Here is a 27,225-nt window from a genome sequence, read left to right as displayed (position 1 = left end):
GGAGAAAGCCCAGACTGTTGTTTGATGGAGCAGTAGCCATTCCCAGTGCATATTTACCTCCCAACTATGCAGATGTTGATGGAACTGGAACTCTCCGTAGTGCTTACAACTATGATGCCTATATGACCACAGGGTCACGTACCAGTGACTTCAAGTTTGTAACATCCTACAATGACAACACTCTGCCTTCTGGCACCACTCTGAAGAGGAGTCCAGGAGACAACAGTGACTGTCTGAACTTCACTTCCCTTGACTTCACTGAGAATGGATCTAAATGCTCCACTCTGGTAAACCCATTTTAAGATAGTTTCTGACTTGAATTGTTTTCAATTATATTTAAATTATATTTACTACAGTTAGATGAGTACATTAGCTAGAGATTTGGCTTCTTTTTGAAGGTGCTTTTTTGTGTTTGTGCTTATTTTCAAGTTTCCCTGTAAATAATACATATACGTATTCATTCTAAACATTCATTTTTTTGGCTTTACTCAAATTAACATATCCATAATAAGTGTGTGGATTGTTTGAATACAACAGCAGTGAGTTTGTTCCTTTTGTCCACATTTCCACTTCCATATGCAATATTGAAGTGAGTCTAAGGCTAATTTGAGAAGTGATTTTATTTGATCCTAAATGTTGAATGCTACAAGGTTAAGGGAGCACTCTAAACTAATGGTGTAGTGGCTGTTTTCAGTACGGTAGTAGACTCATCATTGCACTGGCCTTGAAAACACTCTTCTCACCAGTGTCACACTAAAGAAAACTAAATTGAAACCAAATTAAACATTATGGAAAATGTTTCTACAGACCCCAGTTGACAATGTCTATAATGGCCTTGTGAATGTGAAATAATGCTTTAATTGGAGATTTTGTACATATACATCCTCTATTGGAGATTTGGTACATATACATCCTGTATGAACGTTTCCTGATTTCTTTTATTGGTATCGTGGCTTGATTTAACTGCACAGAGAATATTTTGTGCGCCAGAGATATCTCCTATCTTTATTCTTGAATTATGTTTCATGGAGCCTTACCACCCCTTACTCTGTTCTGCCGCTGCTATTTTCTATCTTTCCTTCGCACTCTTCTGCAAAGTAGCAATGTTTCAATTGCTAAACGTAATATTCTTACGCGCACAGTTTCAGCACCACACTAGTGGACAGCGACCGGTTGTCTGTTCTGTTGTGAAACATTTGACTGTGCGGCTTATTGGCTTTTTATAACTTTAGTCTTGTGTTTTTAATACTTACACTGCCAAACAACGTGTGCATAATATAATTATTGTTACTGTGAGAAAAAGGCTCGTGTCATGTGTGTATGTGCGTGCGCGCGGAACTGCATGTTGCAGCTTCTATGTTCATCACAGCATAAAGACATGAATAAATGGTCAGTATCCACTTAAAGTAAACAATATTTATGAAGCCGACCCTAACATATAAAATCTTGCAGTTCTGTTTTTTTTTCTGGGATATTAATATGATAGACAATTGAAAGGTTATTTTTTAACCAGTGAAATTCAGTTCAGTTTATTTCTGTACCCTGCAATTCGGGTTTAGTACTCAGAGTGTCGCCCTTGGCTAGTCTTTCTTTTTAACAGCAGGCTGCCTCCCACTACATTAATATTAAGATTGCGATTAGGCTACATCCAGAAAGGCCAAACAGTATCGGCGGGTCTCAAAAAACCTTAGGAGGAGACCGCCTATTATATATAACCTCGTCGTAAACATTGTTAGTTTTCAGTTGAATTGGATGTTTTGTTTATTTGTTCAGAGACACATAACACGTTGATGTCATGGGATATAACGAGGTTTTCTCGTCGTGGATTTTTAATTTGGCATGGATCTTTGTCTCTCTTCATGTATGTCATGGCGACTTAAGCTATTCGGTTCCCGAGGAGATGAAGAAAGGATATGTGGTTGGAAATATAGCGAAGGATCTTGGGCTTGATGCAAAGAGTCTTTCTTACCGTGAGTCTCGCTTGGATACGGAGGACAATGACAAACGCTTTTGCGACATAAATCAACAAACTGGCGAATTCTTTGTCATTGATAGAATTGACCGTGAGGAGCTCTGCGGATCTAAAATATCTTGCAATCTGAAATATGAACTTGTATTAGAAAATCCACTCGAACTACATCAAGTATCTCTCCACATTGAAGACATAAATGACTACTCACCTGTTTTTCCAAAGGATAAGATCAAACTAGAAATAGCAGAATCTGCAGCTAAAGGTGCAAGATTTCCTTTAGATGAGGCACATGACGCTGATGTAGGCCGAAACGGTATACAGAGCTACTCGTTGGAGAAGAATAACCATTTTACGTTAGCTGTGCATTCCAATTCCGATGGTGGAAAATACAGTGAATTGATTTTAGATAAAGAGCTGGATCGTGAGCAACAGCAGGAACTAGCTCTGCTGCTCACTGTTACTGACGGGGGTACACCGCAGAGATCTGGTACAGTCTCCGTATATGTCGCTGTTTTGGATGCTAACGATAATTTGCCAGTGTTCACTCAACAAATATATGAGGCGAATCTTCTTGAAAACTCACCTTTAGGCACTGTAATTGTTACGGTTAGTGCAACAGATGCAGACGAAGGAGCAAATGGCGAGATTACATATGAATTCAATCGTATATCTGATAAAGCAGCCAGGCTCTTTTCAATAGATAGAGTAAGTGGAGAAATTAAAGTAACTGGACCCATTGACTTTGAAGAAAAAAGGGAACATGAAATACGTGTTCAGGCAAAAGATGGTGCTGGACTAGCCTCTACTGCCAAGGTTGTTATAAATATTGTGGATGTCAATGACAATGCACCAGTTATATTTCTGAAGTCATTCAAGAATCATGTTTTGGAACATGCTTTGCCTGGCACAGAGGTGGGCATGATATATGTGCAAGATAAGGATTCAGAGGGGAATAAACAGGTCCGTTGCACTATTCAGCAAAATGTGCCATTTAAATTAACTCCATCTCTTAAGAATTATTACTCACTAGTTACCACAGCTGAACTTGATCGTGAACTTGTCAGTGATTATAATATTACTATTATGGCTACTGATGAAGGCACTCCACCACTGTCTTCTTCCAAAACAATACATCTGAGTGTATCTGATATCAATGATAACCCCCCTGTATTTGCAGAGCAGTCCTACAGCGCATATGTGACTGAGAATGACAAGCCTGGCTCCTCTGTCTGTTCTGTTACTGCGAGAGACCCAGACTGGAGACAGAATGGCACAGTGTTCTACTCTCTGTTGCCCAGTGAGGTCAATGGTGTTCCGGTCTCCTCATATGTATCCATTAATGGAGACACAGGGGTGATCCATGCTGTGAGGGCCTTTGACTATGAGCAGTTCAGAAGCTTCAAAGTTCAGGTTGTAGCCAGAGACAATGGTTCTCCTCCACTCAGCAGCAACGTGACTGTGAGTGTGTTCATAACAGATGAGAATGATAACTCTCCTCAGATATTATACCCTACTCCAGAAGGAAACTCCTTCATGACTGAGATGGTTCCTAAAGCTGCTCTTTCTGGCTCGCTGGTCTCCAAAGTCATAGCTGTTGATGCTGACTCAGGACAGAACGCGTGGCTGTCGTATCAGATCGTGAAGTCCACTGATCCGGGACTTTTCACTATTGGTCTCCACAGTGGAGAGATCAGGGCTCAGAGAGACATTTCTGAATCTGACAGCATGAAGCAGAACCTTGTGATCTCAGTGAAAGATAACGGACAGCCCTCTCTCTCTACAACCTGTGCCGTATATTTACTCATCTCTGATAACTTGGCTGAAGTTCCTGAACTGAAAGACATGTCTTATGAGGAGAGCAATTCTAAACTCACATCTTATCTGATCATTGCTCTGGTGTCTGTTTCCACATTTTTCATCACTTTCATCATTCTCATTGTGGCCATAAGGATTTGCCACAGGAGAAAGCCCAGACTGCTGTTTGATGGAGCAGTAGCCATTCCCAGTGCATATTTACCTCCCAACTATGCAGATGTTGATGGAACTGGAACTCTCCGTAGTGCTTATAACTATGATGCCTATATGACCACAGGGTCACGCACCAGTGACTTCAAGTTTGTAACATCTTACAATGACAACACTCTGCCTTCTGGCACCACTCTGAAGAGGAGTCCAGGAGACAACAGCGATTGTCTGAACTTCACTTCCCTTGACTTCCCTGAGAATGGGTCAAAATACTCCACTCTGGTAAACAATTTCTTTGCAATTTTCTGAGTATATGTTTTGTGTGAATGGTTTCTGCTTTTAGGTAGCAAAGGTAGCTTTTAGGTAGCTTTTAAGTAGAAGACATATAATAGGGTTCCCTACTTAACGTTGTCCTGCTGCAGATGGAGGAACCTCCTATTAAATGTTATTTGAAATCGTGCTGCTTACTAAACCAGGTCAGCAATATGCATTGCAACTTATTTTGAAAATAGCACAGGTGTTTTTTTTTTTATAAAGAACAAAATAAATTGAGCCAAACTTCTTGGGATACTCTGCAGTAACGTATAGGCCCAACTGGGTGTTGCAGACCCGCATTTGAAGAATTCTGTCTAATTGTATTAAAACATGCATTTATGCAAATAGACACACTACTTTTTCTAAACTTGTTTCCCCTTGAGAAATGATCAGATCCTCTATTCATCCTCAGTCTGTCTTCAGACTTTTTACTTTTTGGTCTGTCTGAGTTATTGGTAGTAATAGCAAAGGCATTGCCTCTAAATGTGTTTGGTTGGATTGAATAGTGATCTGTTTCAAGATCTTGTTGATGTTGCTTTCTTGTGTATGTTTATGAAACAGTTTCAGATAGTAGTTTCAGGCCCTATACATTAAGAGGACTACATATAATTCAACTTTTTCTCATAGTGTAAAATCCAGAACAATGTTTTCAGGCAGTTCATTTCTTTGAAGATCTGTAGTGAAATTCGACAGTGAGACAATTATTTGTCTGTACATCATATTTGTTATAGTTTAATCTGAAAGTTTGAATTGAAAATCTGAGGAGATACACCATATGTTGGGGTTGACATAAGTTTTCTCTGGAATAATATGCAGGTGTAGTGGAATCTATAGTAAGATATTGTATTTCCATCCATCATTGGTGAATGAAGTTAGAGTGTCCAACCACAGCATCCATTTGGAACAAGGACACACAACTACATAAGCCTTAACATGACCATGACCAATATAGTTTTATGCATTGACTTAACACGACCAATGTATATTGTTTTATACATACATTTAATTTATAGTGTTTTCAAGTGTTATAAAATATAGAAATCTATATCTGTTGTATTATGTCATTGCACACCACCATAAGATATAAATTCAAAGTATGTGCTTCAATACAGGTAATGTGCCCGAAAATACTCAGAGTGGCGCTATTTACCAAGTTTTATCCATCTTTAAATCCATCCACACCCCTTGATTTAATATTACAGCAGAGATTAGTTGTTATCCATTGGGACGACGATCACTGTAAAAGCATTGCATTTGTACTCTAAACCGTGAAGATATTTTCCGACGGTATTGGTTTTTGTGTGACATTATATTCCGTGGAGACGTGTTTGATGTTCATCTACAATATACTGTTTGGTTTGTGGTAGCATAATGGTGAAATCAAAGGGAATTTCACATTTCCGTGCGGTGTTCTGGATTACGTGTGTTGCTGTTTTTGTGCGCACTTGTTATGGCGATCTGAGCTATTCCGTGTCTGAAGAAATTAAGGAAGGCACTGTGTTTGGAAATATAGCAAAAGATCTTGGTCTTGGTGTTAAAGCACTGTCAGATCGTAAGGCTCGGATTGACATGGAAAGTGATGACAAGCGTTTTTGCGATCTTCGGGGCGGAGAACTGGTTATTACAGAGAGAATAGACCGCGAGGAGCTCTGCGGTTCGAAGCCGTCATGTATGTTAAATTATGAATTCGTTTTGGAAAATCCTTTGGAATTGCATCGGATTGCACTGCAGATTGAGGATATAAATGACAACTCACCTCGTTTTCCCAAGAGTGAAATCAAACTGGAAATCAGGGAATCTGCCGATAAAGGTGCGCGTTTTCCTTTGGATGAAGCCCACGATTCCGACGTGGGGCGGAACGGGATACAGGCCTATTCCCTTGAAAAGAACGATTATTTTATCTTATCTGTGCATTCCAATTCAGATGGGGGTAAATACTGTGAATTAGTTTTAGACACAGAGCTTGATCGTGAACAGCAGGAGGAGCTGTCATTATTGCTTACAGCTAGTGACGGAGGCTCTCCACAAAGGTCTGGCACTACAGTCATACGTGTTATTGTCCTTGACGCAAACGACAATCTTCCAGTATTCAGTCAACCAATTTACAAAGTCAGTCTACCTGAAAACTCTCCTGTGGGCTCTGTGGTTTTGACCGTGACTGCTACAGATGCTGATGAAGGCGCAAATGGGGAGGTCACCTATGACTTCAGCCGCATATCTGATAAAGCTGCCAGACTTTTCTCTATCGATGAAGTGACAGGAGAGATTAGAGTGATTGGCTCAATAGACTATGAAGAAAAATATGAATATGAATTAAGAGTTCAGGCAAAAGATGGTGCAGGGCTGGCTTCTCAGGCAAAAGTAAACATAGACATAACAGATGTCAATGATAATGCTCCTGTGATACATATTAAATCACTTAATGTGCCTATTCCTGAAAATGTAGCCCCAGGAACTGAAATAGGGATCATTAATGTTCAGGATAAAGATACAGGAGGAAATAAACAGATCCGTTGTTCTGTTCGGCAGAATGTCCCTTTTAAATTAAATCCATCAATTAAAAACTACTACACACTAGTTACCACAGCTTATTTGGACCGTGAACTTGTAGGTGATTATAACGTGACAATCACAGCCACTGATGAAGGCTCACCACCATTGTCTTCCTCCAAGACTATTCATCTCTCTGTGTCAGATGTAAACGATAATGCTCCTGTATTTGAACATCAGTCCTACAGCACATATGTGACTGAGAATAACAAGCCTGGCTCCTCTGTCTGTTCTGTTACTGCGAGAGACCCAGACTGGAGACAGAATGGCACAGTGTTCTACTCTCTGTTGCCCAGTGAGGTCAATGGTGTTCCGGTCTCCTCATATGTATCCATTAATGGAGACACAGGGGTGATCCATGCTGTGAGGGCCTTTGACTATGAGCAGTTCAGAAGCTTCAAAGTTCAGGTTGTAGCCAGAGACAATGGTTCTCCTCCACTCAGCAGCAACGTGACTGTGAGTGTGTTCATAACAGATGAGAATGATAACTCTCCTCAGATATTATACCCTACTCCAGAAGGAAACTCCTTCATGACTGAGATGGTTCCTAAAGCTGCACTTTCTGGCTCGCTGGTCTCCAAAGTGATCGCTGTTGATGCTGACTCTGGACAGAACGCGTGGCTGTCGTATCAGATCGTGAAGTCCACTGATCCGGGACTTTTCACTATTGGTCTCCACAGTGGAGAGATCAGGGCTCAGAGGGACATTTCTGAATCTGACAGCATGAAGCAGAACCTTGTGATCTCAGTGAAAGATAACGGACAGCCCTCTCTCTCTACAACCTGTGCCGTATATTTACTCATCTCTGATAACTTGGCTGAAGTTCCTGAACTGAAAGACATGTCTTATGAGGAGAGCAATTCTAAACTCACATCTTATCTGATCATTGCTCTGGTGTCTGTTTCCACATTTTTCCTCACTTTCATCATTCTCATTGTGGCCATAAGGATTTGCCACAGGAGAAAGCCCAGACTGCTGTTTGATGGAGCAGTAGCCATTCCCAGTGCATATTTACCTCCCAACTATGCAGATGTTGATGGAACTGGAACTCTCCGTAGTGTGTACAACTATGACGCCTATATGACCACAGGGTCACGCACCAGTGACTTCAAGTTTGTAACATCCTACAATGACAACACTCTGCCTTCTGGCACCACTCTGAAGAGGAGTCCAGGAGACAACAGTGACTGTCTGAACTTCACTTCTCTTGACTTCCCTGAGAATGGATCTAAATACTCCACGCTGGTAAATTATTTAAATATTTACTTGCAAAAACATAGAATTACCTCAGCGCAATCTCTCATTATCGTAGTGTGTTGTAGAGGTGTTTTTAATAAGAAGGAAAGAAACTTGTACCCAAATAATTCTGGGAGATGTCTGTGACCATGTGGCCCACTTGTCTCATTTCATTCATACATGACACACATTTTTACATACATACCCACTGCATATCTGAACTTATTTTCAGTTGAGAAATGATCAGATTCTCTATTCATCCTCGGTCTTCAAACTTTTTAATGCTAAAAATGTTTAATTTGATCTGTCCAATTTGTTGATGTTAATGGCAATGGCATTGTCTTAAAATGTGTTCGGTTGGTTGGATTGAATAATGTGATTCAAGGCCTTGCTCATGTTGCTCTCTTGTACAAATTACCATAGTCAACTATTTCAATTTTGATATTATTTTAAGGAAGTCTTAACAAATATGAAAGATCCTGACCACTTCATGGTCCAAAGAAATCCCTTCAGATAAATTAAGAAATTAATTTAAAAATATGAAATCTTAGTAGGATTCTGATGTGTCTCAATCTTTTAATCTTTAAGCCTATTTATTGCCCACAATTTACATGACTTCAACATTGCAGGTCATGCATCTTGCAAGTCTGCAGTTTTTTGAAACCTTGGAACATTTACTTCTGGCAAAAGCTTAAAGATTGTCTTCATACTAATTGCTATGCATGGTTATGAGTTCCTCTATGTTTCAGACAGTAGTTTCAGGCCATTTACATTAGGGGGACTACACACCATTCAACTTTACCTTATAGTGAAAAATCCCAAAAAGTTTTTAGAAAATTCATTTAATTGAAGATCTGTAGTAAAATTTCATTTTCCTATACATCATATTTGTTATAGATTAATCTGAAAGTGTGGATATAAGATCTGATGAGATTATACAGCACATGATGGGGTTGACATTGTTTTTTTTTTTTCTGGGGTAATGTACAGGTGAAATGGAATCTATAGTTGGATCATTGGTGTCATTGGTGAATGTGGTTAGAGCAGGCGCGTAGCAAGCGTGGGGGATGTGGGTGTTATAACGTACACACTTTTGCTGGAACATGATTCTATCCCCCACACTTTTTGTCAGATTAAAATGAAAGTAAAATATGGAAATAAACGCTCCCGTAAAGAGTTGGAACCGTATCTACCATAACGCACAAACAAAGAGACACAAATAGGTCTGTTGATTTGATTGAATGGTCATCCAGCCAATCACATCAAGTTAGCCAGTGAAGAACCAGAGCCGCTCTGATCAAATTCAAAGTGTGCATCTTTCAAGGTGCTGCTGCTTGGGTCTGCATTATAAAATCTGCAGTGAGCAGATTTCAGGTAGAATTGAAATGATAATTGTTACCGCATTATGCTAATTTAGTAAACCAAAATTCACTGTCTGTCTGACAGTTTTTATCACAATGTATAAATGCAGAGAGTCAAAGTGAAAGCGGAGGTGCGCGCACCAAGGCACTTGTTTCTGCAGAAAGACCTTGGCTACTATACTGTTCTCAGAGCATGTTGCTTTCTCTGTCTATGATCTGCAACTTTTCTCAAACTATTGGCCTCCTCAACAATGAACCTACTGGTCCACGTAGCCGCGAAATTAAGTTATGGCCGGTGCTGGAGATCTTAAATACGATCGCGTTCCATTTTAGAACATCTTATTTTGATCTTACAAACGGAGGCTTCAAGACACATTTGAGTTCTACATCTGAGAACTAAGATTTCCAGCATGTAGAACTCAAATAGAACGCTTATGAGCGCTCATGCAATGTGTGTGTCCCTGCAGCAAGTGAAACTAGGTAGCATGGGCTAGAAGCAACAATAGCTTAAACAACAACGTGGCTTCCTGTAACTATTAATGGAAAAAGAAACTGCTAATCATAATCTTTAAATTGACATTAATTAAGCTGGCTATATGCAACACAATTTATTTATATTCCGTTTGCATATGTTTGGGTAGACTTCAAACGTTTTTGAATTTGAGCTTACAGTTCTGTATTCTTTATTATTATATTTATTTAGCTATTAGTGATACCTCGAAATTAGGCTGCTGTCTGTTAGGGCAATTTATTGTAGCCTGCTAACCCATATATGCACAAAACATAATTTCTGAAATGATTTCTTGATTTATAACATGATATATGTCTCCATGTAGGGTAGTGTCAAATAGTGAAGTGATAGCAGGTAGATCATGTAGGCCTACATGTCACATGAGCCACACAGATGAGGGGCGCTGCTTCTTCTGTCCCTCCCAAACTGCATTAAAATGGTGTGTTTAGCAATCAGAATTTCATTTTTTTTTGGGGTAGAAACTGCCGGACACCAATATAGTCCGCACCCCTCTCAGAAAATACTTACAACGTCCCTGTACGGAGTTATTTATAATTTGGCAAGATTGTTTCATTTTCCTATCCCACAACCCCCACACTTTTAAAAAGCTTGATACGCCCCTGGGTTAGAGGGTCCAACCACAGCATCCATTTGAAACAAGGCCACACAACAACACAATACTGGCCTTAATACGACCAATGACTATTGTTTTATGTGTTTCCAAGTGTTGTAAAAGATAGAAAGCTATATCTGTTGTATTATGTCATTGCACACTTCATAATATAGAAATTCAAAGTATGTGCTTCAATACAGGTAATGTGCCCGAAAATACTCAGAGTGGCGCTATTTACCAAGTTTTATCCATCTTTAAATGCATCCACACCCCTTGATTTAATATTACAGCAGAGATTAGTTGTTATCCGAAGACGATCACCGCAAAAGCATTGAAATTGCACTCTAAACCGGAAAGATATTGTCCGAAGGTTTTGGGTTTTGTTTGACATTATATTCCGTGAACGTAGAAGACGTGTTTGATGTTCATCTACCATATTGTTTGGCTTGTGGTAGCATAATGGCGAAATCAAAGGGAATTTTACATTTTCGTGTGGCGTTCTGGATTACGTGTGTTGCTGTTTTTCTGCGCACTTGTTATGGCGATCTGAGCTATTCTGTGTCTGAAGAAATTAAGAAAGGGACTGTGTTTGGAAATATAGCAAAGGATCTTGGTATCGGTGTTAAAGCACTGTCAGATCGTAAGGCTCGGATTGACATGGAAAGTAATGACAAGCGTTTTTGCGATCTTCGGGGCGGAGAACTGGTTATTACAGAGAGAATAGACCGCGAGGAGCTCTGCGGTTCGAAGCCGTCATGTATGTTAAATTATGAATTCGTTTTGGAGAATCCTTTGGAATTGCATCGGATTGCACTGCAGATTGAGGATATAAATGATAACTCACCTCGTTTTTCAAAAAATGAAATCAAACTGGAAATTGGGGAATCTGCCATTAAAGGCGCACGTTTCCCTTTGGATGAAGCGCACGATTCTGACGTGGGGCGTAACGGAATACAGGCCTATTCCCTTGAGAAGAACGATTATTTTATCCTATCTGTGCATTCCAATTCAGATGGAGGTAAATACTGTGAATTAGTTTTAGACACAGAGCTTGATCGTGAACAGCAGGAGGAGCTGTCATTATTGCTTACTGCTAGTGACGGAGGCTCTCCACAAAGGTCTGGCACAACAGTCATACGTGTTATTGTCCTTGACGCAAACGACAATCTTCCAGTATTCAGTCAACCAATTTACAAAGTCAGTCTACCTGAAAACTCTCCTGTGGGCTCTGTGGTTTTGACCGTGACTGCTACAGATGCTGATGAAGGCGCAAATGGGGAGGTCACCTACGACTTCAGCCGCATATCTGATAAAGCTGCCAGACTTTTCTCTATCGATGAAGTGACAGGAGAGATTAGAGTGATTGGCTCAATAGACTATGAAGAAAAATATGAATATGAATTAAGAGTTCAGGCAAAAGATGGTGCAGGGCTAGCTTCTCAGACAAAAGTAAACATAGACATAACAGATGTCAATGATAATGCTCCTGTGATACATATTAAATCACTTAATGTGCCTATTCCTGAAAATGTAGCCCCAGGAAGTGAGATAGGGATTATTAATGTGCAGGATAAAGATACAGGAGGAAATAAACAAATCCGTTGTTCTGTTCAGCAGAATGTTCCTTTTAAATTAAATCCATCTATTAAAAACTATTACACACTAGTTACAACAACTGATTTGGACCGTGAACTTATAGGTGATTATAACGTAACAATTACAGCTACTGATGAAGGCTCACCACCATTGTCTTCCTCCAAGACTATTCATCTCTCTGTGTCTGATGTGAATGATAACCCTCCTGTATTTGCAGAGCAGTCCTACAGCGCATATGTGACTGAGAATAACAAGCCTGGCTCCTCTGTCTGTTTTGTTACTGCGAGAGACCCAGACTGGAGACAGAATGGCACAGTGTTCTACTCTCTGTTGCCCAGTGAGGTCAGTGGTGTTCCGGTCTCCTCATATGTATCCATTAATGGAGACACAGGGGTGATCCATGCTGTGAGGGCCTTTGACTATGAGCAGTTCAGAAGCTTCAAAGTTCAGGTTGTAGCCAGAGACAATGGTTCTCCTCCACTCAGCAGCAACGTGACTGTGAGTGTGTTCATAACAGATGAGAATGATAACTCTCCTCAGATATTATACCCTACTCCAGAAGGAAACTCCTTCATGACTGAGATGGTTCCTAAAGCTGCTCTTTCTGGCTCGCTGGTATCCAAAGTGATCGCTGTTGATGCTGACTCTGGACAGAACGCGTGGCTGTCGTATCAGATCGTGAAGTCGACTGATCCGGGACTTTTCGCTATTGGTCTCCACAGTGGAGAGATCAGGGCTCAGAGGGACATTTCTGAATCTGACAGCATGAAGCAGAACCTTGTGATCTCAGTGAAAGATAACGGACAGCCCTCTCTCTCTACAACCTGTGCTGTATATTTACTCATCTCTGATAACTTGGCTGAAGTTCCTGAACTGAAAGACATGTCTTATGAGGAGAGCAATTCTAAACTCACATCCTATCTGATCATTGCTCTGGTGTCTGTTTCCACATTTTTCCTCACTTTCATCATTCTCATTGTGGCCATAAGGATTTGCCACAGGAGAAAGCCCAGACTGCTGTTTGATGGAGCAGTAGCCATTCCCAGTGCATATTTGCCTCCCAACTATGCAGATGTTGATGGAACTGGAACTCTCCGTAGTGCTTATAACTATGACGCCTATATGACCACAGGGTCACGTACCAGTGACTTCAAGTTTGTAACATCCTACACTGACAACACCATGACTGCTGGGAACACACTGAAAAAGAGCCCAAATGACAACAGTGACTGTCTTGACTTTTTTGAGGAGGCATCAAAGTGCTCCACTCTGATAATGCATTGATTATATTTTCACTAATGGCATTAATTATAGGTAAATTATATACATTTGCATTTTTCAGGTATGATGACGTAGCTTTAAAAAGGTTTTTTGAATTATATATGTTTTTGTGTTCTAGCTGTGCTACCACTGAAACTTTTTGGTTGATTGTGGTTTGGTGTGGAAATAATGACCAATTTTATAAAACATGTAGAGAGATGCTGTCAGCAATGAAAATAAACTCCTGGCCTTTAAGTTTTGCTTTTAATGTCAGATATGTCAGGATCGATTACATCTCCTTGAAAAAGTGTGCAAGTAGAAATTATACTATTTTCCTTATTGCATTTAGTGGGCCTAATTTCAGATAACTTGATTTATTTTGATATAGCGGGGGGGAAAAACAGGGAAAGTTGTACACTTTTATCTGAAATGCTTTTGAGTGTGTGTGTGTGTGTGTGTGTGTGTGTGTGTGTGAGAGAGAGATAATGCTTTGGGGTTTTGTGTAGTGTAAGTACAGTTATGCAAGACGTTCCTACCAATATTGACCGTTTGTTTTCATTGAATATTGTGCACTGCAAATATTGACTGATGTCTGATGTTCATCAGTTTTTTTTTTTTGTTTTTTTTTTTTATAAAGCAGGAACATTTATGTGTTTTTGTCAGAGCATCTTATAGCATGGCTGTTTGAGTAGGTGTTGACTTTCATATGACTGTGGTTGCACTGTTTTGAAATAACGAGGCAATTTGTTACTTTGTGTTGAATTGCTGCATTGGTCCCACATCCTGCGCTCTTCAGACGTTGCACTTTTCTCTTATTCCTCTGAGTGTCGCCATTGACCAGCGTTGAGCAATTGAGCTCTCACTTCTTACCACTGCTATAATATTTAGATTGAGAATACACCCTCCAAAGCCATACAATATCGCCGTAACAGTGGATAGCAGACGCGAAATCATTCCCTTTTGAGCGTATTAACATATGCTCGGCGTTTTACAACGTTTAGGCTTTTTATTTCAAAATATCATAATAACCATTCCATCTGGTTCAACATGTGGACTGGATTCTGGATTTACAGTTTTTCTACCACACTTCTATTTTTTACCATTTTTGTTGTCCGTCTCCCCGGCAGTAATGGAGATTTTAGCTATACTATACCAGAGGAGATGAAGCGAGGAGCTGTGGTCGGTAACATAGCGAAGGACCTCGGGATGGATTCCAGAGGATTATTATCACGTAAAGCTCGCTTAGATTTGAAGGGTACTCGCAAACGTTTTTGTGATATTAATGTTCAGTCTGGAGAGGTTGTTATTGCGGAAAGGATTGACCGAGAAGAATTGTGCAGTTCCAAGGTTTCTTGCTCTTTAAAGTACGAACTTGTCCTGGAAGAGCCATTAGAATTGCATCAGATATTGGTGCAAATTCAAGATGTAAACGATAACTCACCTCGGTTTTCAAGCGATGAAATTAAACTTGAAATCCGCGAATCCGCAGCAAGAGGCACACGGTTTCCATTGAAAGAGGCACACGACTTGGACGTGGGGCGGAATGGCATCCAAGGCTATTCGCTGGAAAAGAATGAACATTTCACTTTGGCTGTTCATTCCAATGACGTCGGAGTTAAACGCAGTGAATTAGTTTTAGAAAAAGAGCTAGACCGTGAGCAGGAGCAAGAGGTGACGTTATTGCTTACTGCTACAGACGGAGGTACACCGCCAAGATCCGGTACTGTAGCCATATATGTTACTATACTTGATGCAAACGATAATTTACCAGTATTCAGTCAACCTGTGTATAAAGCCAGTCTACCCGAAAACTCCCCTTTAGCTACAGTGGTTCTCACTATAAGCGCCACCGATGCAGATGAAGGAGCGAACGGGGAGGTCACATATGAATTTAGTCGCATATCTGATAGAGCTGCAAGGCTCTTCGCAATAGACAAGATCAGTGGAGAGATAAAAGTGACAGGACCAATAGACTTTGAGGATGACACTGAGTATGAAATTGGAGTCCAGGCATCAGATGCATCTGGGTTAGCCTCCAATGCCCAAGTGTTTATAGAAATAACTGATGTAAATGATAATGCACCTGTGATATTTCTAAAGTCACTAAAAAATCCAGTCCCAGAAAATGTATTGCCTGGCACAGAAATTGGTATTATCAATGTGCAAGATGAGGATTCAGAGGGTGCCCGCTCCATCCGCTGCACTATTCAGCAAAATGCTCCTTTTAAATTAAATCCATCAATAAGGAATTATTTCTCACTAGTAACTACCAGTGATCTTGATCGAGAACACATTAGTGATTACAATATAACCATCACTGCTATTGATGAAGGCTCACCACCATTGTCTTCCTCCAAGACAATTCATCTCTCTGTCTCTGATGTAAATGATAACCCCCCTGTATTTGAACATCAGTCCTACAGTGCATATGTGACTGAGAATAACAAGCCTGACTCCTCTGTCTGTTCTGTTACTGCGAGAGACCCAGACTGGAGACAGAATGGCACAGTGTTCTACTCTCTGTTGCCCAGTGAGGTCAGTGGTGTTCCGGTCTCCTCATATGTATCCATTAATGGAGACACAGGGGTGATCCATGCTGTGAGGGCCTTTGACTATGAGCAGTTCAGAAGCTTCAAAGTTCAGGTTGTAGCCAGAGACAATGGTTCTCCTCCACTCAGCAGCAACGTGACTGTGAGTGTGTTCATAACAGATGAGAATGATAACTCTCCTCAAATATTATACCCTACTCCAGAAGGAAACTCCTTCATGACTGAGATGGTTCCTAAAGCTGCTCTTTCTGGCTCGCTGGTCTCCAAAGTGATCGCTGTTGATGCTGACTCTGGACAGAACGCGTGGCTGTCGTATCAGATCGTGAAGTCGACTGATCCGGGACTTTTCACTATTGGTCTCCACAGTGGAGAGATCAGGGCTCAGAGGGACATTTCTGAATCTGACAGCATGAAGCAGAACCTTGTGATCTCAGTGAAAGATAACGGACAGCCCTCTCTCTCTACAACCTGTGCCGTATATTTACTCATCTCTGATAACTTGGCTGAAGTTCCTGAACTGAAAGACATGACTTATGAGGAGAGCAATTCTAAACTCACATCTTATCTGATCATTGCTCTGGTGTCTGTTTCTACCTTTTTCCTCACTTTTATTATCTTGATCATTGCTGTGAGGTTGTGTCACAGGAGAAAGCCCAGACTGCTGTTTGATGGAGCAGTAGCCATTCCCAGTGCATATTTACCTCCCAACTATGCAGATGTTGACGGTACTGCAACTCTACGTAGTGCTTATAACTATGATGCCTATATGACCACTGGATCCCATACCAGCGACTTCAAGTTTGTCCGATCATACAATGACAACACCCTGCTTGCTGATAGCACACTGAAGAAGAGCCCTGGTGAAAATGACAGTTTTGACTTCACTGACAATGGATCAAAATTCTCCACTCTGGTAAATAAGTCCCCAAACTGACTTTTTCAAATATGACTTGTATTGCACTGAAATATTTCATTTCAATCATTCTGAGGGGGTTTCAGTGTTGTACTGGATAGAATTAATTGCACCATGAATAGACAAGCTAAGTACTCCTTGCAATTTAGAGACATTATATAGCTGTCAGACAGATATGATAATACACATTTGGCAACTTTCAGTTATATGAATTCATTCCAGGAATGTTTTTATTTGTTTTTACAAATAAAATATATAATCAGTGCAAGAGTCACACAACCATTACAAGTGTGAATTAATGTAACAACTTGAGCTCTATATATTAGGCACATTTACTGCAGATGCCTTTACAGTAGGCCTACTTTTAAAAACATTTATTAGATCTAATAAAAATGAGTAAGTCTAGTCACATTAATACTAGACGTGCATGTGGTAGTAGTTCTTCAAAATAAACTCTGTTGGAACACTATTAAACACTGTTGGAGATTTTTGACTACATCACGAACGAAAGAACGTGTTTTGGTGAAAGCTTGCTGTTTTGTCACCTTTTTGTTTCATATAAAATGATATTGCAAATATTATCATTTTCACTGAAAAGAATCATCAGCTAATATTTTCCTACACCAGGCTGGCAAAACATACTCCACAGTCAGTGAGCGGTGCGTTTGTTGACTAGTAGGCTTATGTGTGTAAACATCACAATGCTTTGATGCATTAGGCCTACTGAACGTTTGTTTGTAAATATGTTGGCTCCAGAATGTAGGGGTATTGTGCTGTTTTGATAATGAGCTTGTGAGAGGAATAGTGTACGTCTTTGTAGAAAGTTCACCTCTCAGCTGAGGGAACTGTGAAGAATTGCTTAGTGACTGTCTTAAAGGCACATTGGGACAGGAAAAAGATGCAACGTTTGTGTATTGTTTCCGTTGTTGCTGGTGCCTTTTCACTTATGCCAGCTGCTATTACTCGTTGGTTATGTTTATGCCCTTGCTTGACTCTTGCCATAGAGTCTGTACCATTTGAGTTGTTGACACTTGTATGTATGCATTTGTGTGTGTGTGTGTGTGTGTGTGTGTGTGTGTGTGTGTGTGCGTGTGTGCATGTGCATGTGTGTGTGTGTACAGTATATGAGCTTGTGTTTTTAGTTGTTGTCATTCTACTCAAAGTACTCAGTGAAGAAAGAGGGATTTCTTTTGGCTCCACTGTTTCCCATGTTGCTAGTGATGTTTTTAATATGACTATCTTTCAATACCGTTTAGATGTCTTTTATGATACGATTTTAGAATAATGAGAGGCAAACATAGCTAATCAGTAGAAACATATTAATTGTTATATTTGAGAATTCAGCAATTGTGCCCCTTTTTAGAGTATTGAAATGTTCTTTTACTTTGGTGCGCTTTTTTCATATTTAGTCATGAAACACCAAAGAAGTCAACTCATTTTGCATGGAGTTGTCTTGGTAGGTTTGAAATGATTCACTGTTGTTTTCCTTCCACACCAAATAGAGTAATAGGTTGGTAATAGGAGTTAAGGCTCCAATTTACCCTCTGAAGAAACACATTGCCTCCATGTGGTTCAGGGTCATAGTCACTGGATACCTTAAAGTTTTTTCTTAGATGTTATTTAAATGGTTTGCAGTTAAAGGGGCCAATGTGTTGAAAGTTATTGCCATTGACAGTCGTCCTGTCAATGTATGGATCACCTCATGCAGTTCTGATATTAGTCTCTGAGTGTCGCCATTGACCAGCTTTGGACATAGAGACACAGTTCTCCACCCAGTGCTCTAATATTTAAATAAAACAAAGGCATTCACACGACACAATAGTTGAGTAGACAGATTCGTTGTGGGGCACTACGTTGGATCTCCTCTGTGATTTCTTCGAGTTTTTGAGAATCTAAGGATATTTTATGGATTACAGAATGATATCGAAATACCCCAACAATTCAAACTGGATTTTATGGATGGGCTTCTTCCTTATCTGTCAGCGATACTGTCATGGTGATTTGAGTTATTCTATTCCAGAGGAGATGAAACGAGGAGCTGTGATAGGTAATATAGCGAAAGATGTCGGACTCGATGCAAGAACCCTGTCAGTACGCAAAGCTAGGATAGATTTTGAAGGTAATCGAAAGTCTTTATGTGAAATAAATTTTCAGACAGGCGATCTAGTAATCACTGAGAGGATAGACCGCGAGACGCTTTGTGGCTCAAGAGCATCGTGTTCTGTAAAATACGAGTTAGTTTTGGAAAACCCTTTGGAATTGCATCGGATTACTGTGCAGGTTCAAGATGTGAATGATAACTCACCTCGTTTCCCGAAAGACGAAATTCATTTTGAGATAGGCGAATCCGCTGATAGAGGGGCTCGATTCCCTTTAGATGAAGCACACGACTCGGATATAGGAATAAACGGAATCCAAGGCTATTCTGTGGAAAAGAACGACTATTTCATTTTAGCTGTACATTCTAATTCAGATGGGGGAAAATATAGCGAACTGGTTTTAGATAAAGAGCTCGATCGGGAACGTCAGCGAGAGGTGACGTTGCTACTTACTGCTACTGACGGGGGAGCTCCGCAGAGATCTGGTACTGCAACCATACACGTCAGTGTACTGGATGCTAACGACAATTTGCCAGTTTTTAATCAGGCAGTCTATCAAGTTACTTTACCCGAAAACTCTCCACCAGGCACCGTTGTGGTTACTGTAACTGCTATAGATGCAGATGAAGGTGCAAATGGTGAGGTAACGTATGACTTTAGTCGCATATCCGATGAAGCAGCCAGACTTTTCTCCATCGATAAAGTCAGTGGAGAGATTAAAGTCATAGGACCAATAGACTTCGAGGAGGAAAGTAATTATGAACTCCGTGTTCAGGCAAAGGATGGAGCTGGATTGGCCTCCAATGCTAAAGTTGTTATAGACATTACTGATGTTAACGATAACGCACCTGTTATATTAATCAAGTCTCTCAATGAGCACATTCCAGAAAATACACCACCGGGTACAGAAGTAGGCTTACTCAATGTACAGGACAAAGACTCTGATGGAAACAGACAAGTTAGGTGCACTATCCAGGGAAATGCTCCTTTCAAATTAATTCAAACAATAAAGAATTATTTTTCACTGGTTACAATGGCTGAGTTAGATCGTGAGCTTATAGATGATTACAATATTACAATTACAGCGACAGATGAAGGCAATCCACCAATGACATCTTCAAAGATCATCCATCTCTCAGTATCAGATGTGAATGATAACCCTCCTGTATTTGAACATCAGTCCTACAGCGCATATGTGACTGAGAATAACAAGCCTGGCTCCTCTGTCTGTTCTGTTACTGCGAGAGACCCAGACTGGAGACAGAATGGCACAGTGTTCTACTCTCTGTTGCCCAGTGAGGTCAATGGTGTTCCGGTCTCCTCATATGTATCCATTAATGGAGACACAGGGGTGGTCCATGCTGTGAGGGCCTTTGACTATGAGCAGTTCAGAAGCTTCAAAGTTCAGGTTGTAGCCAGAGACAATGGTTCTCCTCCACTCAGCAGCAACGTGACTGTGAGTGTGTTCATAACAGATGAGAATGATAACTCTCCTCAGATATTATACCCTACTCCAGAAGGAAACTCCTTCATGACTGAGATGGTTCCTAAAGCTGCACTTTCTGGCTCGCTGGTGTCCAAAGTGATCGCTGTTGATGCTGACTCAGGACAGAACGCGTGGCTGTCGTATCAGATCGTGAAGTCGACTGATCCGGGACTTTTCACTATTGGTCTCCACAGTGGAGAGATCAGGGCTCAGAGGGACATTTCTGAATCTGACAGCATGAAGCAGAACCTTGTGATCTCAGTGAAAGATAACGGACAGCCCTCTCTCTCTACAACCTGTGTCGTATATTTACTCATCTCTGATAACTTGGCTGAAGTTCCTGAACTGAAAGACATGACTTATGAGGAGAGCAATTCTAAACTCACATCTTATCTGATCATTGCTCTGGTGTCTGTTTCCACATTTTTCATCACTTTCATCATACTCATTGTGGCCATAAGGATTTGCCACAGGAGAAAGCCCAGACTGCTGTTTGATGGAGCAGTAGCCATTCCCAGTGCATATTTACCTCCCAACTATGCAGATGTTGATGGAACTGGAACTCTCCGTAGTGCTTACAACTATGACGCCTATATGACCACAGGGTCACGTACCAGTGACTTCAAGTTTGTCAGCTCTTACAACGACAACACTCTGCTGGCTGGCAACACTTTGAAGAAGAGTAATAATGACAGTAGCAACAGCCTTGACTTTATTGAGAATGGATCAAAGTTCTCCACACTGGTAAATACTTCTCTCTAAAACAATATATATGCTTTTATGTTTTAGTTTATAACTAACCCTAGGTTATGTTCATACAACTGGTTGCTGTGTTTTTATCATACATGACGTTATCTAAGTTATCTAAAGCATTAAGAGTGAATTTGAATAATCATCACTTATGGCCAGGTGGGTCTGGGGTGTTTACTAACATTGTAAATGCCCTATTATGTTTTATTTTTCCCCTACATAATTGTTTGGCTCTTACATTATTGCTTTTGTCAGACAGAATAAACACACAGTTAGCTGTCAGTTGAGACATGCTCTTTTTAATTAATATAACCATTTTAGTTTCTTACTTTTCTGCATGCTTTAATGGTTTCCTCTTTCATAATATTTGTGTTCAATGATATTGGGTTAGGTGATAAATTGGTTGAGTGAGTGGATTATTGAATTGCTCATTAAGGTTTTGGTTCATATGGGTTGGATGGCAAGGTTAACCATTGTTTGCAGTTTGTATGGTTTGCTGGTTCTAGTGCATTGCTGACTTTAAAGGCCTTGATAGTCTTTTGGCCTATGTTTTTGTTGCTCCTGTTTGGTCATGTTTAAAATTAAGCATCTGTGTATTTTGGCTTGTTGCCTAAGAAAAGGAAAAGCATATATGGCTTATAGGATTACTCTTGGCTACTCTTATCTGACCATTGCTCTAGTGTCTGTTTCCACATTTGTCCCCACTTTTATTATTCTCATAATTGCATTTAGGTTTAGCAGGAGGTGAAAGCCTAAACTATTGTTTGATGAAGCAGTAGCATCTTTACCTCCCAAATATGCCTATTACGCAGAGGTTGATGGATTGGAATTCTTTGTAGTAATTATTGTTACAAATATGACGTATATACGATAACGGAATCTCGTACAAGTGACTTCAAGTTCGTCTGGACTTATAACGCCAATACTGGCTGCATGGTAGCACACTGAAGAAGACTCCAAGTAGTCTAGCACTGTTAAGGGAAATATAAGGTTTTTTCTTTGATAAAGGAGATTTAACTGAGGTAGGCATACATATTTTATATTTTGTGAAGTCTCTATCTTAGGTGGTTGTAAACATTACCAGTTACCTGTTATAAACATTACTACAACACTAAAGGATTATTTAACATTACCTATCAAAGAGTGTGGCATTGCTTCGTGAAAAAGTGGACGGCCACAACCTGCATTTCTTTACTTGGTAATAATACACTGACATTTTTATGAAAGTTATTAAACACAAGCCAGCGAGTGGCTAAATTCATTTACACAGATTTTTCTGTGTTTCTAAGTAATGTCATATTATCAATACTGTTCGTATTTTACATAAAAACCGCCTGCAAACTGACCTTAAAAGGAAAAATTGCAGTGTAGCCTATTTAATGTAGAGCAGTTTACACCGCGCTCCACTTCTCTCTGGCATCAAGGTCGCCTGCAGCGTCTTTTCAGCACCACGTGTATGGACAGCGACCTGTCGCTTCACAGGCGCTCTGGTCGCAGGCATACTACTACTTGAATGATAGTGCTCCTGTTGTGTGTTTCTACCACATTACAGATCAAAAGTTACAAATATAACGTAATTTGGGGTTACACTTTCATCATCAAATTTTGAATAGTCAGTTTTAACGCTACTGTCTGTGACATATCCTGTATGATCATTATAGAAGTTAATGACTGCCTTATCAATGTATGTTCATAGGGGAAAACAAGCGTGGATTTAAATCTCCCCTGCTATTTTATCTCAGTACTCAGAGTGTCGCTATAGGCCAACTTTATGTTTTTCTGTCTGTTTTCCACCCACTGATGTAATATTCAAATCGCAAATAAAACCAGAATAGCCTACCCTGAGCATATCGAACAGTGTTACTGGGAACCAACGCTCGTGTACGCTTTATTTTCACAATAGCCTACATCAGCCGGCAACGTTTTGGTATATTGAAAAGCTCTATTTCCTTTTTTGAAACATCACACGCCTGTTTCTGAAATGAAGCTATTTTTCACCTCCTACAGTATTTTCTTTTTTGCTTGGATTCATATCTGTCATGGCGACTTGAGCTATTCTCTTCCAGAGGAGATGAAACGAGGAGCTGTGGTCGGAAATATAGCGAAGGATCTTGGACTTGATGTAAAACTACTATCGTACCGCGAGGCTCGTTTGGATACGGAGGATAATGGCAAACGTTTTTGTGACATTAATCTACAGACAGGCGATCTGGTCGTCGCTGATAGAATAGACCGAGAGGAGCTTTGTGGGTCGACGATATCATGCTCTCTTAAATACGAACTGGTTTTGGAAAACCCACTTGAACTGCATCGAATTACGCTTCAAATTCAAGACATAAATGATAACTCACCTCGGTTTCAAAAGGAGGAAATTCAACTGGAGATACAGGAATCTGCATCGAAAGGTGCTAGATTTCTCTTAACCGAAGCACACGACTCGGATGTGGGTCGAAACGGCATTCAGAGCTACTCATTGGAAAAGAACGATCATTTTACTTTAGCCGTGCATTCTAATTCTTACGGTGGGAAAAATAGCGAATTAGTTTTAGATAAAGAGCTTGATCGTGAACAACAGCATGAGCTGTCATTATTGCTTACCGCAACAGATGGAGGCACTCCTCAGAGATCCGGTACTGTAGTCATACATGTCATCGTTTTTGATGCAAACGACAATGTACCAGTGTTTAGTAAACCCATTTACGAAGTCAGTCTGCCTGAAAATTCTCCTTTAGGTACTGTAGTTGTGACTGTTAGTGCCACAGACGCAGATGAAGGGCCACATGGAGAGGTCACTTACGAATTTAGTCACATATCAGATAAAGCTGCCAAGCTATTCTCTATTGATAAAGTGAGTGGAGAAATCAAAGTGATTGGACTGATAGATTATGAAGAAAAACATAAATATGAATTGAGAATTCAGGCGAAAGATGGACCAGGGCTGGCATCAACTGCTAATGTTTTAATAAATGTTGAAGATGTCAATGATAATGCTCCAATAATCCTTTTGAAATCATTTAAGAATAATGTCTTGGAAAATGCTGAGCCTGGCACAGAAGTAGGAATTATAAATGTGCAGGATAAAGACTCAGGGGAAAATAGGCAGGTACGCTGCACCATTCAGCAAAATGTTCCTTTTAAATTAGTTCCTTCTATTAAAAACTATTACTCTATTGTAACAACAGCGGCACTAGACCGTGAGACTATAGCTGATTATAATGTGACTCTTACAGCCACTGATGAAGGAAATCCACCTTTATCATGCTCCAAGACTATCCATCTCTCTGTCTCTGATGTAAATGATAATCCTCCTGTATTTGAACATCAGTCCTACAGTGCATATGTGACTGAGAATAACAAGCCTGGCTCCTCTGTCTGTTCTGTTACTGCGAGAGACCCAGACTGGAGACAGAATGGCACAGTGTTCTACTCTCTGTTGCCCAGTGAGGTCAATGGTGTTCCGGTCTCCTCATATGTATCCATTAATGGAGACACAGGGGTGATCCATGCTGTGAGGGCCTTTGACTATGAGCAGTTCAGAAGCTTCAAAGTTCAGGTTGTAGCCAGAGACAATGGTTCTCCTCCACTCAGCAGCAACGTGACTGTGAGTGTGTTCATAACAGATGAGAATGATAACTCTCCTCAGATATTATACCCTACTCCAGAAGGAAACTCCTTCATGACTGAGATGGTTCCTAAAGCTGCCCTTTCTGGCTCGCTGGTCTCCAAAGTGATCGCTGTTGATGCTGACTCTGGACAGAACGCGTGGCTGTCGTATCAGATCGTGAAGTCGACTGATCCGGGACTTTTCACTATTGGTCTCCACAGTGGAGAGATCAGGGCTCAGAGGGACATTTCTGAATCTGACAGCATGAAGCAGAACCTTGTGATCTCAGTGAAAGATAACGGACAGCCCTCTCTCTCTACAACCTGTGCCGTATATTTACTCATCTCTGATAACTTGGCTGAAGTTCCTGAACTGAAAGACATGTCTTATGAGGAGAGCAATTCTAAACTCACATCGTATCTGATCATTGCTCTGGTGTCTGTTTCAACATTTTTCCTCACTTTTATTATCCTGATCATTGCAGTAAGATTGTGTCACAGGAGAAAGCCCAGACTGCTGTTTGATGGAGCAGTAGCCATTCCCAGTGCATATTTACCTCCCAACTATGCAGATGTTGATGGAACTGGAACTCTCCGTAGTGCTTACAACTATGACGCCTATATGACCACAGGGTCACGCACCAGTGACTTCAAGTTTGTTACATCCTACAATGACAACACCATGCCTGCTGGGAACACACTAAAGAAGAGTCCAAATGACAACAGTGACTGCCTTGACTTTTTTGAGGAGGCATCAAAGTGGTCCACTCTGGTAATGCATTGATTATATTTTCACTAATTTGCAAAGGTACTAGTTTTATATAAATTATATGGTATGGTTTTAAAGAGGCTATGGAATTACATTTTTTTTAGTTCTACAGTAGCTGCCCTTTGCCTGAAGCATTTTGGGTGATTGTGGTTTGGTGTGGAAATAATGACAACGTTTTGGAAACATGTTGAGTGATGCAGTTTGTCAGCCCTTAGAACGATAACACACTGCTTGCTGGTAACACTTTGAAGAAGATTAATAATGACTGTAGCAACAGCCTTGACTTTGTTGAGAATGGATCAGAGTTCTCCACTCTGGTAAAAACTTTCATCTCTTAATTTTGAGTTCATGATCTGAGTTTGTAGCTATGTTTATTTATTTTGATATTCACCCGCACTTTATATTATGGGTAGGTTTTGTTAAGAGGAAGGTTATGTGTGCGTTGGATGTTCACGTACACACTGGACATTGTTAATGATCTTTTGTTTTCTAAATACTCTTTCAGTAGTTACATTTGCCTGCATTTTCATCAGATAGATAAGATATGCACTCAGCTGTCAGTTGACTCATGTGCTGTCTGGTAAATAGATTTAGTTTGGCTTCTTTCTCCTCCGTATTCTGGCTAAAGAAAATGTGGGCTATTTATTAGAGATTTCCTTTCTCATATATTTAAAGTCATGTTGAATTAGGAGGAAATCTGTTGAATAATTGCATTACACATAAAGGTTTTATTTTGGTAGAGGTGGAAGATCAGGTTATGCATTTTCACATGGTTCTTTCATGATTGTTTCCTTTTTTCCATGTATTGCTGGATTTAAATGCCATACACGTTTATACATAACATTAGGCTTCACTGGTGGGCAAAGAGTAACTCATACACTCATACATTGTTAATCCTGCTGTAGTTTATGTTGAACGTTGAGCATCTGGATATTTCGGCATGAAGGATACAGGTGATGTAGCCCTGTTGTAAGTGAAAAGCACACACTTGGCTGCATGATTAAGGGCATGACGGTGCCACCAGACTGGCATTGCACTCTCTCTGAACAACCGTGTCATCATTTACATGCCCTGCAGGCTGAGTGGTGTAAGAATGAAAGGGGAAGGTTAGTGATGGCCGTATACTTGAGGATATTTTATTTTTCTGTCTACATCTTCTTGGAGGTGCTATTCGTTGCTGGAGAGATGCTGTTTTTAACATTGATACAGTGAAAAATGAAAGCCAAACATTGTTTTGGGACTACATAATGTCCTGACAATAAAGTAGATAAAGACATCAAAGGTAAAGGATAAATCAGATGGACTGCAACTTATACCAGCATCCCTGACTAATGAGCAAAACAATCGTATTTGTTACAGCTTAGGCTAGATTTTCTTTCTTTGTCTGCAATGTGTAATAATGTGTGTTGTGTGTAAGCATGATATAGGCCTATGTCACACTTTGAAAGCCAAATGTATGTTTGTGTTTCCTGGTGGTTTCATTGTCGGAACTGTTGATGGTCTGTCATCAGAATAATAATGAAGGTATAATATTTACCAGGTGATGACATGGAAAGTCAGTTATTGTCTAAGGGACAACTTCGGGGTCCCACACACTGCAGTTTTTTTTTAAATACTCCGGGTGTCGCTATTGACTAAGGCAGCTGATGGACTTCAATTCGCCTCCACCTACTGTTT

General features: G+C 40.3%; 4 protein-coding genes across 6 annotated transcripts in view; all 4 read left to right on the top strand.

The window, feature by feature from the left end:
- The window catches only part of LOC143112540 (protocadherin gamma-A11-like), a 143,869-nt gene that overhangs the window by 6,557 nt on the left and 110,087 nt on the right, over positions 1-27,225 (top strand). For 2 of the 3 annotated variants that reach the window (XM_076274809.1, XM_076274808.1), the window contains exon 1: positions 18,544-21,170. The exons of the other annotated variant lie outside the window; for it this stretch is intronic. In XM_076274809.1, coding sequence (XP_076130924.1) covers positions 18,747-21,170 — 2,424 coding nt within the window. In that variant the 5' untranslated portion in view covers positions 18,544-18,746. Of the gene's footprint in view, positions 1-18,543; positions 21,171-27,225 lie in introns of those variants that run through there. 3 annotated transcript variants of the gene reach the window in all.
- Positions 5,583-9,893, top strand: LOC143111948 (protocadherin beta-15-like). The gene is made up of 2 exons (XM_076274189.1): positions 5,583-8,047; positions 9,867-9,893. The coding sequence occupies exons 1-2, from the start codon at positions 5,624-5,626 to the stop codon at positions 9,891-9,893; spliced, it is 2,451 nt and encodes an 816-aa protein (XP_076130304.1). The 5' UTR covers positions 5,583-5,623.
- LOC143111947 (protocadherin beta-15-like) lies at positions 10,983-13,606 on the top strand. Its single transcript, XM_076274188.1, has one exon. The coding sequence runs from the start codon at positions 10,983-10,985 to the stop codon at positions 13,401-13,403; it is 2,421 nt and encodes an 806-aa protein (XP_076130303.1). The 3' UTR covers positions 13,404-13,606.
- On the top strand, positions 23,158-25,563 carry LOC143111943 (protocadherin gamma-A11-like). The gene has a single exon (XM_076274183.1). It carries the CDS (start codon positions 23,158-23,160, stop codon positions 25,561-25,563), a length of 2,406 nt encoding a protein of 801 aa, XP_076130298.1.

This window comes from Alosa pseudoharengus, unplaced genomic scaffold (assembly GCF_046254945.1).
Source record: "Alosa pseudoharengus isolate Yale_2024_CS ecotype anadromous, Long Island Sound unplaced genomic scaffold, YU_APseudo_1.1 YU_APseudo_1.1_scf_8, whole genome shotgun sequence".
In the NCBI taxonomy this organism is placed as follows: domain Eukaryota; kingdom Metazoa; phylum Chordata; class Actinopteri; order Clupeiformes; family Clupeidae; genus Alosa; species Alosa pseudoharengus.
The sequence above is the reverse complement of the archived record's forward strand: the minus strand, read 5'-3'. Positions and strand labels throughout refer to the sequence as shown.

Excerpts from the sequence above, each read along its gene's own strand:
- LOC143111943 (XM_076274183.1), top strand. The coding sequence starts at position 23,158 with ATGAAGCTATTTTTCACCTCCTACAGTATTTTCTTTTTTGCTTGGATT.
- LOC143111948 (XM_076274189.1), top strand. The coding sequence starts at position 5,624 with ATGGTGAAATCAAAGGGAATTTCACATTTCCGTGCGGTGTTCTGGATT. Across the intron at positions 8,048-9,866 it reads GATCTAAATACTCCACGCTG|CAAGTGAAACTAGGTAGCAT; the intron begins GTAAATTATTTA and ends GTGTCCCTGCAG.
- LOC143111947 (XM_076274188.1), top strand. The coding sequence starts at position 10,983 with ATGGCGAAATCAAAGGGAATTTTACATTTTCGTGTGGCGTTCTGGATT.